The sequence below is a fragment of the Nannospalax galili genome, unplaced genomic scaffold (assembly GCF_000622305.1).
Source record: "Nannospalax galili isolate Female #2095 unplaced genomic scaffold, S.galili_v1.0 scaffold302, whole genome shotgun sequence".
Lineage (NCBI taxonomy): Eukaryota > Metazoa > Chordata > Mammalia > Rodentia > Spalacidae > Nannospalax > Nannospalax galili.
The window spans coordinates 616,130-627,180 of NW_008350120.1; the positions used below are offsets into that span (position 1 = coordinate 616,130).

Here is an 11,051-nt window from a genome sequence, read left to right on the forward strand (position 1 = left end):
GAAAGAACAAATGATGTCAGGTGGGGTTCATGAGAAAGCAGGAGAGGATCTGGGCCAAGAGTCAGCAGCTGACCCTCAGTTCTGACACAGAGGGTTGCAACCGGGTGCCTAGAGGACCCCAATGGCAACCCCAACCCCAATATGTCTGGGTTCCCTTCAAGCCCTAATCAGGACTGCTGCGGTTTCCTCCTGGCGCCTGTGGTCTCTAACAGCAATGATCCCCCCCATGCTGCACTAATGGCTCAGCCTGGGGCTCCAGGGACTTCCTCCACCCCCTAGACTACTCTGCTGGCCCCTCAACCCCCCTCACTGCTGAAACCCAATCCTCTGCAGCAGCTTCAGCTCAGCACTGCTCTGCGGCCCCTGTCTGCCACTGCTGCCGCGCCCTACCTAGTTGCTGTGCCGCCCCAGGCCCTCGGAGTCAACGCCTGTGCTGGGGAAGGCAGAGCTGGACCGCTTCTTGATTCAGTCCTGTCAGGCCAGTACTCCCCCCACCTCTCAGACTTAGCTCCCCTCTCTCTTCTCTCCCCTCTTCTTCGCTTCTTTCCTCCTCAGTCCTTACCGAACCTCCTGAATCCCATCTCAACCCGTTAGCCCTACAAACCACCCTCTGTCACTCCTCCTAAGCCCTATACTCAGTCAGTTGCCCCTTCCCGGGCTCCAGCCATGAAGCCCCCCTCGGGGCTGGAGGAGGCCCCAAGGCGGCAGGCCTCAGATATCCAAGTGTTCGCCAACAGCTGCACGATGCACGGTCTGGGCCATGTCTTTGGCCCCGGAGGCCCAACCCTGCGCCGCGGGCTGTGGGCCACAGCTGTGCTCCTGTCGCTGGCTGCATTCCTCTACCAGGTGGCTGAGCGTGTGCGCTACTATGGGGAGTTTCATCATGAGACCACCCTGGAGGAGCGAGAGAGTCACCAGCTCATCTTCCCGGCTGTTACTTTGTGCAACATCAACCCACTACGCCGCTCACGCCTCACACCCAATGACCTGCACTGGGCTGGGATGGCACTGCTGGGCCTGGACCCCGCTGAGCACGCTGCCTACCTTCGTGCCCTGGGCCGGAACCCCACACCACCTGGCTTCATGCCCAGTCCCACCTTCGACATGGCGCAGCTCTACACCCGAGCTGGCCACTCCCTTGAGGACATGCTTCTGGACTGTCGCTACCGTGGCCAGCCCTGTGGGCCTGAGAACTTCACTGTGGTGAGCTGGCTGTCCTACGACTAGTCTTTAGCCTTGCCAGCCCAAACTCCCCCAAAGTCAGGGAATGCCCTCTGCATGGGCATCCCTTCTTTCCTGCAGCCACAGGTTCTCTGTCCACCAAGCCATTCTATCCAGCCCAGGAAGCTGTTTCTAGGGGCTCTCTAAAGATGGCTATGCACAGGCACTGACCTGGGCTGGCTGCAGGGCCAAGAGCTGGCTGGTGGGGACACTGCTCCTAGGGTGCAGAGGGATGCCTTGGGAATATTCTGGGGCAGAAGACCCCTGTCTGCAAGGAGAGGACTTGATTTCCTTTGCCCCTCAGAGTCTTATTGCCATTCCAAAAGAGGGCAATAGGCCCATTTCCTTTCACCACAATTACCCCTGGAGTCTGTGCCTGGGACTTTGGTGAGAGGCAGAAGAGCTGGATTGAGGAAGGAGGTTTCCCCATTTCACATATCTACATGTGGGGTTGAGGGCATTAAGATATGAACTTCAGAGTTCCTGCAAGGTGGGTGGGAAGATTGGCTTGGGGTACCTGAGACCCAAACAAAAAGTCCCAAACGTAAGTGGATATGGTAACACGTTTGTGATTTCAGCATTCTGGAGGCAGGAGGTTCAGGAGTTCAAGGCCAGCCTGGACTACATAAGATTCTGCCTCAGAAAAAAAAAAACAAAAAAACAAGCTGGGTGAGGTGACGCATACCTTTGATCCCAGCAGAGGCAGGTGGGTCTCTGAGATCAAGGCCAGCCTGGTATAGGTAGTGAGTTCTAGGCAGGGTAGAAATTCAACTAGGTCACCTAGACCTACTCACCTAGATCACCCTTAGGTGCTTGGGTAATATGTCCAGGAGGGAAAAAATCCTTCCCCATGTTGATCTTGGACTTCTGGCCTTCAAAACTGAGAAAAATAACTTGTCACTGAATATTATTGTTCATGCTGTAATCTCAGCACTTGGGAGGCTGAAGTAGGAGGATCAGGAGTTCAAGGTCATCCTCAGCTACATAGTGAATTCCAGGCGGGCCTATTTAAAAAGTAAAATTTTAAAAAATTACTTATTTTAAAAAATAAAATAAAAACACGGGGCTGGAGAGATGGTTCAGTGGTTAAGAACACTGACTGTCCTTGCAGAAGACCCAGGTTTGAATCCCAGCACCCACATGGCAGCTAACAGCTGTCCGTAACTCCAGTCCCAGGGGATCTGACAGCCTCTTCTGAAATCCGCGGGCATTGCACAACACGGGTGCACTTACCTACATGTAGGCAATACACGCATACACATAGAACAAAAACAGTAAATAAAATATTTTAAAAATAAATTAAAAATCAAAGTGGGGCGCAAGAAGAGGATTGGGCCCATGCCAAGGACTTGTTTGAGATAAGGGCTCTCACTCTGACTGTCTCCAGACCTTCACTCGGATGGGGCAGTGCTACACATTCAACTCTGGTGCCCGTGGGGCAGAGTTGCTCACCACTCCAAAGGGCGGTGCTGGCAACGGCTTAGAAGTCATGTTGGATGTGCAGCAGGAAGAGTATCTGCCGGTGTGGAGAGACATGGGTGAGGGGCACAGGCAAGGCTGGGGGCTTGTGCCTGTGAGGGGGGATGAGGGTGTGGGATGCTAGGGTTGCAGAAAGGGTGCAGAGACCATGGAAGGAGGGGGGGAGTGCTAGCAAAGGGTCCTGAAGCATGTCTTTTGACTCCTCCCAATCTTGGGTAGAAGGGCTGCCAAGGGAGTCTGCCCTGGGGGCGGGGGTGTCTGGGGCCTTAAAGGCCCCTCCCTGCAGAAGAGACCCCGTTTGAGGTGGGGATCCGAGCGCAGATTCACAGCCAGGAGGAGCCCCCTGCCATCGACCAGCTGGGCTTTGGGGCAGCCCCCGGCCACCAGACTTTTGTGTCCTGCCAGCAGCAGCAAGTACGTTTGCTCTCCTGCCTGTACCTCCTACCCTGCCCAGAAGACCCTCAGACCCCAAGCACAGGGTCTCTGCCTGCCCGGGCCCCCCCCCCAGAAACCTTTGTTACTCCAGAGCCTCCTTAACCTTGTCCCTCCACAGCTGAACTTCCTGCCACCGCCCTGGGGCGACTGCAATACTGCATCTGTGGACCCCGACTTTGATCCTGAGCCCTCTGACCCCCTGGGTTCCCCTAGCTCCAACCCCAGCCCTCCTTATAGTTTAATAGGGTGTCGCCTGGCCTGTGAGACCCGCTATGTGGCCCGGAAGTGCGGCTGTCGAATGATGCATATGCCTGGTAAGGGACTGGGGTCTGTTAGGGGCAGAGGGGATGGGGATACCCTAGGGGGCATTTCGGCTCCCAACGGGTCTCATTTTCCCACCTCAGGTAGCGCATCAGTGTGCAGCCCCCAGCAATACAAGGACTGCGCCAGCCCAGCTCTGGGTAAGGGCGGGCCTCTTCCGCCTCCCCATCCCCATCCAGCCTGTCCTTGACCCCCAATCCTGCTGACCAGGTGGCCCTGATCGCCATCTCTGTGGCCTGCAGACGCCATGCTGCGGAAGGACAGGTGTGCCTGCCCCAATCCATGCGCCACGACCCGCTATGCCAAGGAGCTCTCCATGGTGCGGATCCCCAGCCGCGCCGCAGCTAGCTACCTGGCCCGGAAATACAACCGCAGTGAAGCCTACATAGCGTGAGCGCAGCCCTGGGGATAGCTATGGAGATGCGGGTGGGCACTGTGCTCAAGCCCCGAGGGTCGGAGTTCTTATGCACACAGCCCAGGCTAGACTCATCTCTACACTGTCACGGGGTCTGGGATGTGGACAAATTGCTTAAACTTTCCGACTTGAGGGATGGGAACAGCCCAAAGCTCTTGAAAGTAGCTTGTGGTACCCATACCTACTTCCTGCTGGCACCAGGTGGTGGCCTGCAAACAGTTTGGGCTTTTCTCCAGGGAGAACGTACTGGTCCTCGACATCTTCTTTGAGGCCCTCAACTATGAGGCGGTGCAGCAGAAGAAGGCCTATGAAGTGTCAGAACTGCTGGGTATGTGCGGAGCGCCCCAGTCTGTGGAGTGGTGGGCAGGGCAGATAGCTGTGAGCTAACAGTACTCTGCCTCCACAGGCGACATTGGGGGCCAGATGGGACTGTTCATTGGAGCCAGCCTGCTTACCATCCTCGAGATCCTCGACTACCTCTGTGAGGTGGGAAAGGCCCTCAACCAGGGGATGGGAGATCAGAATAGTAGTGTCAAGGGAGAAGGTGGGTGCTGGCCATCTACCCCTGTTGCTTGCCCCCCAGGTTTTCCATGACAAAGTCCTAGGGTATTTTTGGAACCGAAGGAGCTCCCAAAGGCGCTCTGGCAGCTCTCTGGTAACAACCCTCTTTTCCTCTCCCACCTCTAGTAGTATAGGCCCAGCCCAAGCCCAGTAGCAATGTGCAGTCATCTTGGCCAGTCCCCACCTGACCCTTCCTCCTCCCACAGCTTCAGGAAGGGCTGAACAGCCATGGAACGCACATTCCCCACCACAGCCTGGGCCCCAGGTACCATTAAATGTGCCCCCTATGGTCAAGGGAGGAGGGGGAGGGCAGGTCCAAAAGGTGAGGTTCAGGTCCAAGAGGGCAGAATAGGTGAAGGGGTCTTGCCCCAATGCTGTGGCTTGTCCCACCAGGCCTCCCACCCATCCTTGTGCTGTCACCAAGACTCTCTCTGCCTCCCACCGCACCTGTTACCTTGTCACAAGGCTCTAGACCTGCTATCTGTGACCTCAGGGCCGCACCATGAAATCCTGTATGTCCAGCATATGCCTCTTTCCTGTCTTCACTCTAATAAAGCTGTAGTGCATCTGCCTCAGTGTTTCTCTTACAGGTCTGACACTAGCAGAACCAATACAGGAAGTCCTTTCTGTCAGTCATTGTCCACCTGGGGCTGGGCTCACTTAGGCCTCACAAACCCCTTGGGGAAGATGATTGTAGGAAGCTATCAGTTACCTTAGTGTTAACAAGTTTATCTGACTCCCTTTCTTTTCTTTTTCTTGAGCAATGGAGATTAAACTCCAGGGCCTGGAAGAGTCTTGCTACGCAAGTGTTTTAGCACTGAGCTACATTCCCAACACTTTTTTGTTATTGTTTAATAATTTTATTATTTTATGTGTATGGGTATATTGCCCGCACATATGTAAGTGTACCCATGTTGTGCAATGCCTACGGAGGTCAGAAGAGGGCATCAGATCCCCTGGAACTGGAGTTACAGGTGGTTGTGAGCTGCCATGTGGGTGCTGGGAACCAAACCTGGGTTCTCTATAGCCAGGGCTCTTAACCGCTGACCCATCTTTCCAGTGCTACTTTTGTTGTTTTGAGACAGGGTCTCGTGTACCTCAGGCTGGCTTTGAACTACATAGCTAAGGGTGATCTTGAAGCCTTAATCTGCTGCCTCCACCTCCCAAATGCTGAGATGATTACAGGCATATACCACCATGTTTGGCTCTCAACCCTCTTTATATTTTTGTATTCGGAACTAAGATCATATTAAGTTCCCAGACAGACCCTGAACTCTGTGCAGCCTATACTCGCCTTGCAGTTTTCCTGCCTCAGCCTCGAGTACCTTGAATCACAGCCTCTTTGGTAGCTTTGGTTACAGGCCTTTAGCACCAGGCCCAGCTCCTACCAATATCTAAGAAGGAAGGCAGGTCTCCCCCAAACCCAGAGCTCAGGTGTGATGGCACAGAGAGGATATGGCCAATAGGTACTCACTGTATCAACAGAGAATAGCTGGAATAAGGCTCTAACCGGAAGCTCAGCAAGGAGGAGGAGGTGACATTGGGACACCAGAGGGGTCACTCCACTTGCAAGAACACAAACTGGTATCCTGCCTTCAAAGGTCATGATCCCTTTTCTCATTCAGGACTGAGGGTAGCACACTATTGGACAGTCTTTGCCTTACCAACCTCTACACAGGAGCTGACAGCCTGTGTGACATAGTGGGACTGGGGGAGCCCTCTCTTCCCCTTCCTGCCAAGAGGGCACCACTGAGCCTCTACCTCAGCTGCAATTTCCCTCTTCCAATGCACTTCGACCTTTGGAAAACTGGCAAACAGGAACTGGGAAGGGTATTCCTATAAACCACAGCACTGGATCTCTCCTGCCCTAGCCTACAACTCTGAGTATGAGCAGATGGAGTTGGAAGGGTCCACATGGGATGTGGAGAGACCCCAAAAGAGGCCTGGCCCTGTCTCCTCTTTCTGGTGGAAGTTTAACTTTGCATTCATGGGCCAGCAGCCTCCTACCACGGGACTGTGTCTGGTCCTTCTAGGCAGAGGGGAAAGGTGTGCAGGACCATATAAACGTGTATGGAGACAGGGCTGCCATGACCCCAGCCAAAAAGTTAGAGATCATGGCTTCCTGCCCCTGGTCTTAGGACACAGAGAAGCAGAGTCCCCAGCCACCCTCCAGAGCCACCCCACTACCACATCAACAGACTGTGGGAAAGGAGCCAATTTATGAAATTAAATAAAGTCCATGGAGGGGAGTGAAGTCCAGTGGGCCAGGGTGCCTCCACCCTGGCTGGGCCCAGCACAGCTGGTGCTCAGCATCCCACACCCCACTTTTCCACCCCTCCCTGGAGGGGGGCTTAAATAGGCCAGGCCCCAGCCTGGTCACCAAGGGTTCCAAGGCCTAGGGAGGACAGAAATCAGAGAAGTAGGGGTGTTGCAATGCCTCCTCTGCTGAGATGCGCTGCACAGGGTTACACTTCAGGAGGTTCTGCAGGTGGGAGGAAAGTCAGAGGCAGGCTCAGCCCAGGGCAGCAGCTCAGCACCCACCCTCACCTTGTTCTTCGGGACAAGCAACGCGATCCCCAAATTTCCAACTCTGGGCAAATGCCCCACCCCTGAGCACCTACCTGCAGCAGGTCTCTTCCTGTGGCGTTGAGCTTCGGTACGACATTCACCAGGGATGTCGTGGCTGGGTACATGGGGTAGGGCTGCAGAGGAGGAACAGGGAATCAGGCCAGAGGTATGGAGTATGGGGTTGGGAAAGAAAAGACCTCCCACAGCCACTCGCACCTTATAGTCTGGCAGCTTGGTCATGGCAGGCCACTGCTCCTCAGTCGGCGTCCCTAGCAGTGTGTCCATGGGGTCAAGGGTTACTCACGGGGAGGGCTGCGCCTGTACCTCAGGGGCAGGGGGAGGATGCCTCACCCTTGCCCACCCTCCTCTCACCCCATCTTACTCTATCCCCTAGCCCAGCCTGAGATGAACCCCACCTGTGTGGTATTTACAGTGGACTGAGGAAATTCAACCCCTTCTTCCAGAACCCCTGCTCCTCCATCCTACGGCCTACGGGTACATCCTCTAGCTGCCTCATCAGATGCACCCTCCTTGCCTACAGGTCACACCTCTCCACAGCATGCACCTGTGCAGGGACAATAGGAGGGGACAAGCTTTGGCCACTCTCCTTCTGGAGAGAGGTTAGAGACAGTGGGCGAAGGAGAGACAGCCAAGGGCACTTGAAGGATATCGGAAGATCCTCTTCAGCTGGTCATCTACATCATTGCCAGGGAAGAGAGGCCGCCCCGCATTAGCCAGCTCTGGGAAGAGGGGGACAAAAAACAGCGTGAAGGACCCCTCACTCTGAAGCACCCCCTGTACGTTCCAGTCCCAGCCCCAGCGGCCCTCTCCCTTCCCTCACAGGAGATCCTCCAGACCCTATCCATCAACCCAATTGGGAAAGAAAGTGCCACTGCAGAGCCCCAAGTGTGTCACCTGCAAAGATGCAGCCGGCTGACCACATGTCGATGGACGTGGAGTACAGCTTGGCCCCAAAGAGGACATCCGGAGGGCGGTACCACAGCGTGACCACCTGGAGAAGACCCCACCCACAGGGACCCCCCACTTAGACAGCTGGGAAGAGGTTCCACAAAGAGGCTCGGAGAGGGTTCTACAGTAAGGGCTGAGAGATGCTAATAGGGGCTCCCTCTCTTCAACCTCATATCCCACCTCCCAGGCTCACCTCAGCTGAGTAACAGCGCACTGGAATACCGAAGGCTCGAGCCAAGCCGAAATCAGCCAATTTCAACTCCCCATTCTGAGGGGAGATGAGAACAAGGTGACATGCAGGACTTTTAAATGGTTTGAGTCAGGCTCCAGTTTCCCTCCCCAATCCTGGCCCTCTCAGTCCCCCCAGCCCTGGCCCCAGCTTTTACATTCTTGCCCTGTTCCCAGAGCAGTACCCTGTTTATGAGCAGGTTCTGGGGCTTCAGGTCCCTGTGCAGCACATTTCGGCTATGACAGAATCCCAGGCCTTTCAGCAGCTGGAAGAGGAATGACTGGGGGAGGGGCAGGAAGGAAGGAGTCAGACCCAGTATGTGTGAGCGAGGCTGGGCCAGGCAGTGGGTCTTGTTCCCTCTGCTGTGCCCATCCAACTTATACCAAGAAATCTAGCAGTCCATCCAGTTGCCATTTAGTTATTTTCATTTATGCATGTGTGTGTGTGTGTGTGTGTGTGTGTGTGTGTATGAATGGATGCCACCTGTGTATGGGTGCCTAAGGAGGCCATAAGAGGGCATCAGGTCCAAAAGCAACAAGCATTTCTAAGCTGCTGAACCATCTCTCTGGCATCTATCCAGTTACTTTTGAGAATGTGCTTCACAGGGTGCTAGACAGTAAAGGTACAACAGTAAACAAGTCAGCCTCACTCCTCACCTTCTAAACTTTATTGGCTACTGGGCCTTCCTCCATTCCCAGCCCAAGCTGGTCCTCCCTACCAAGCTGCACTTGAGCATGTCTGTGTGACTATCAATACAAATACAATGCAACTGTATTACTCAAGACCTATTTTCCCTGAAACCTGGGCCAAGGCACTTGGCCTTAGGTCTAGAAAGTCCCTGGTGTACAGCAAAACCTTCAGTATTTGGTTTCTCTGTTTGCTTTGTTTTGATATTTAAGACAAGGCCCTGCTATGTAGCTCAGACTGGCCTTGAAGTAGAGATACTCCTGCTTCAGCTTTTTGTTAGGGTTAGAGGTGTGTGCCACTATGCAGGGCTGGTATCTGCTGAATCCATATTTCTCTATGTGTCTCGTCTTTCAAGTGCAAATGACATCATTGACACAGATACCGTGCAAAGGAGACCACATAAAGATGTTTGGCAAGATTGGAGACCCCTGCAGGATAGAGACAGGGTTCCTCTGGCACCCAAGGAATGCTGACACTACATGTAGGCACACCCCAGCCTCCCCAGGGCATGCCTCCCCTCACCTTCACAATCTCAGGGTCCAGGTCACCATTGCAGCTGTCAAAATACTTCTTCAGGTCCTAAACAGGGACGAGAGTGAGAAGAGTATAGAGTTTAACCTCAGCCTGGGCTCCTATACTCTCCCATGGTTACTGCCCTCCCCCAAGCCCCTCTTTACCTGATCACAGAACTCAAAAACCAATGTCAGCTTCTTGTCACTATGCAGGACATCATGAAGCCTAGGGAAAAGGAAAGGCTCAGCCAGGTCCCCAAGTTGGCCCCTAACAGCCCAATAACCAGCCAAGTCCAATGAGAGGTTCTACCTCCTCCAACAGGCCCCACCTGACAATGTTCTTGTGCTTCAATTCCTTGAGTAGGCAGATCTCCCGGAGGGCTGAACTTGGCACACCCTACATATGGAAGGGAGCCAGGGGGACAGTAGTCACAGCCCACCCCGGTGAGCCCTTAACCTGCCCCAGCCCCCCACACCCCGTCCTACCTCATCATCATCATCCAGCCTCACACGCTTCAGAGCCACAATCTCGTGGGTTTCCCGGTTTTTGGCCTTGAACACAGTTCCATAGGTGCCTAGGGGAAAGAGGTCAGGGGTGAGGAAAAGGATCCTTTGCAGCGTCTGAGTATGTGAGGGAAGCTTTCACAATGAAGGCCAGGTGTGGAGCAACTTTGTGAGTCAGGATGCCAAGGCGCACGAAGATGCCTGAAAAGGCTCAAGGCTCCAGCAGCAGGGAGGGGTCTGCCATAAGCTCTGGGAGAGACTAGAATAAGTGAGGAGGCGTCTAGGAGAGGAACAAAGGCCTGCGGAAATGTTAAGGTTGGAAGTAAGCAATGAATTGAAGCAGGGGCTCCAGGTGAGGTTTGCAAGTGATGCTGAGGCAAGGGGTGGGAAATGCAGGAAGTGCCGCAATTGGGACATCGGGTCTTCAGAAACTGCTAAGGCTCTGGGGAAAGGTATGCAGCAAATGCTAACGTAGGGGCGATTGTGTCTGCACCGAGTTTTGAGCTCAGCAAGCCAGGGCTTTCGCCAGTGCTGAGGTCGGAGCCTGCAGGTATAGCTAACCGTAGGGGTGCCAGGACTGTAAAGAAGGGTCTTCAGAAGACCTTGCAGGACAACCGCGTGGTTCCATTACCTTCCCCAATCTTCTCCAGTTTCTCGTATTTCTGCATCGCAGCGGCCGCGGGGACCCCTACGGGCCCTCGGTTCTAAGACTCCGTCCCGGCGTTGCAGAGGAGGAGGCACCCCCAGCTTCAGCCCCGCCCACCCTGCTCCCTACCACAGGCTTCTGGGACTTGTAGTCCTAGGGTGGCCAGGTTACCCGGGAATTTCCGTGGTGGGCCGTCACAAGGACTACAAAGTCCAGCAGGCTGTGGCTCAGGCTCTCTGCAGCGATCAACTCCAAGGACTCGTTTCCACCGCGGGAGGCAAACCCGGGACTTCAAGTCCCAGGAAGCATCGCGTATCCGCTCTTTGGGCGTCTCCGCCTTGGCTCGGAGGCTCCCAGTGTGCCCCGCTCTTGTTATTATTCTTTTTCTGTGTTCACAGCCCTCCTGAAAAGGGCTCCCCGGGACTACGCGTTCCAGAATGCAGCGAGCGTGGGGGTGCGGCGCGCTGTGCTCCAAGTTTGCTGCTGGCGGCCTAGATCTCGGGG

General features: G+C 54.7%; 2 protein-coding genes across 5 annotated transcripts; one reads left to right on the top strand and one right to left on the bottom strand.

Moving 5' to 3' along the window:
* Positions 1 to 103: 103 nt before the first annotated feature.
* On the top strand, positions 104 to 4,983 carry Asic3 (acid sensing ion channel subunit 3). Of its 4 annotated transcripts, XM_008847216.2 has the most exons (11): positions 667 to 1,203; positions 2,609 to 2,759; positions 2,987 to 3,114; positions 3,254 to 3,449; positions 3,540 to 3,596; positions 3,699 to 3,846; positions 4,108 to 4,199; positions 4,278 to 4,357; positions 4,455 to 4,526; positions 4,639 to 4,697; positions 4,826 to 4,983. In XM_008847216.2, the coding sequence occupies exons 1-11, from the start codon at positions 667 to 669 to the stop codon at positions 4,902 to 4,904; spliced, it is 1,599 nt and encodes a 532-aa protein (XP_008845438.1). In that variant the 3' UTR covers positions 4,905 to 4,983. The 4 variants fall into 4 exon arrangements, with proteins under 4 accessions (XP_029426355.1, XP_029426356.1, XP_029426357.1 ...); XM_029570495.1 differs by lacking the exons at positions 4,455 to 4,526; positions 4,826 to 4,983 and having other exon boundaries at positions 104 to 1,203; positions 4,562 to 4,721; XM_029570496.1 differs by lacking the exons at positions 4,455 to 4,526; positions 4,826 to 4,983 and having other exon boundaries at positions 104 to 1,203; positions 4,278 to 4,415; positions 4,559 to 4,691.
* A 1,649-nt stretch (positions 4,984 to 6,632) lies between these two features.
* Positions 6,633 to 10,677, bottom strand: Cdk5 (cyclin dependent kinase 5). Its single transcript, XM_008847217.2, has 12 exons — positions 10,533 to 10,677; positions 9,884 to 9,972; positions 9,727 to 9,794; positions 9,563 to 9,623; positions 9,408 to 9,464; positions 8,383 to 8,478; positions 8,163 to 8,237; positions 7,916 to 8,012; positions 7,671 to 7,740; positions 7,217 to 7,277; positions 7,054 to 7,134; positions 6,633 to 6,914 (listed from the first exon to the last, which is right to left on the bottom strand). Exons 1-12 carry the CDS (start codon positions 10,567 to 10,569, stop codon positions 6,828 to 6,830), a joined length of 879 nt encoding a protein of 292 aa, XP_008845439.1. The 5' UTR covers positions 10,570 to 10,677; the 3' UTR covers positions 6,633 to 6,827.
* Between the last annotated feature and the right edge of the window lie 374 nt (positions 10,678 to 11,051).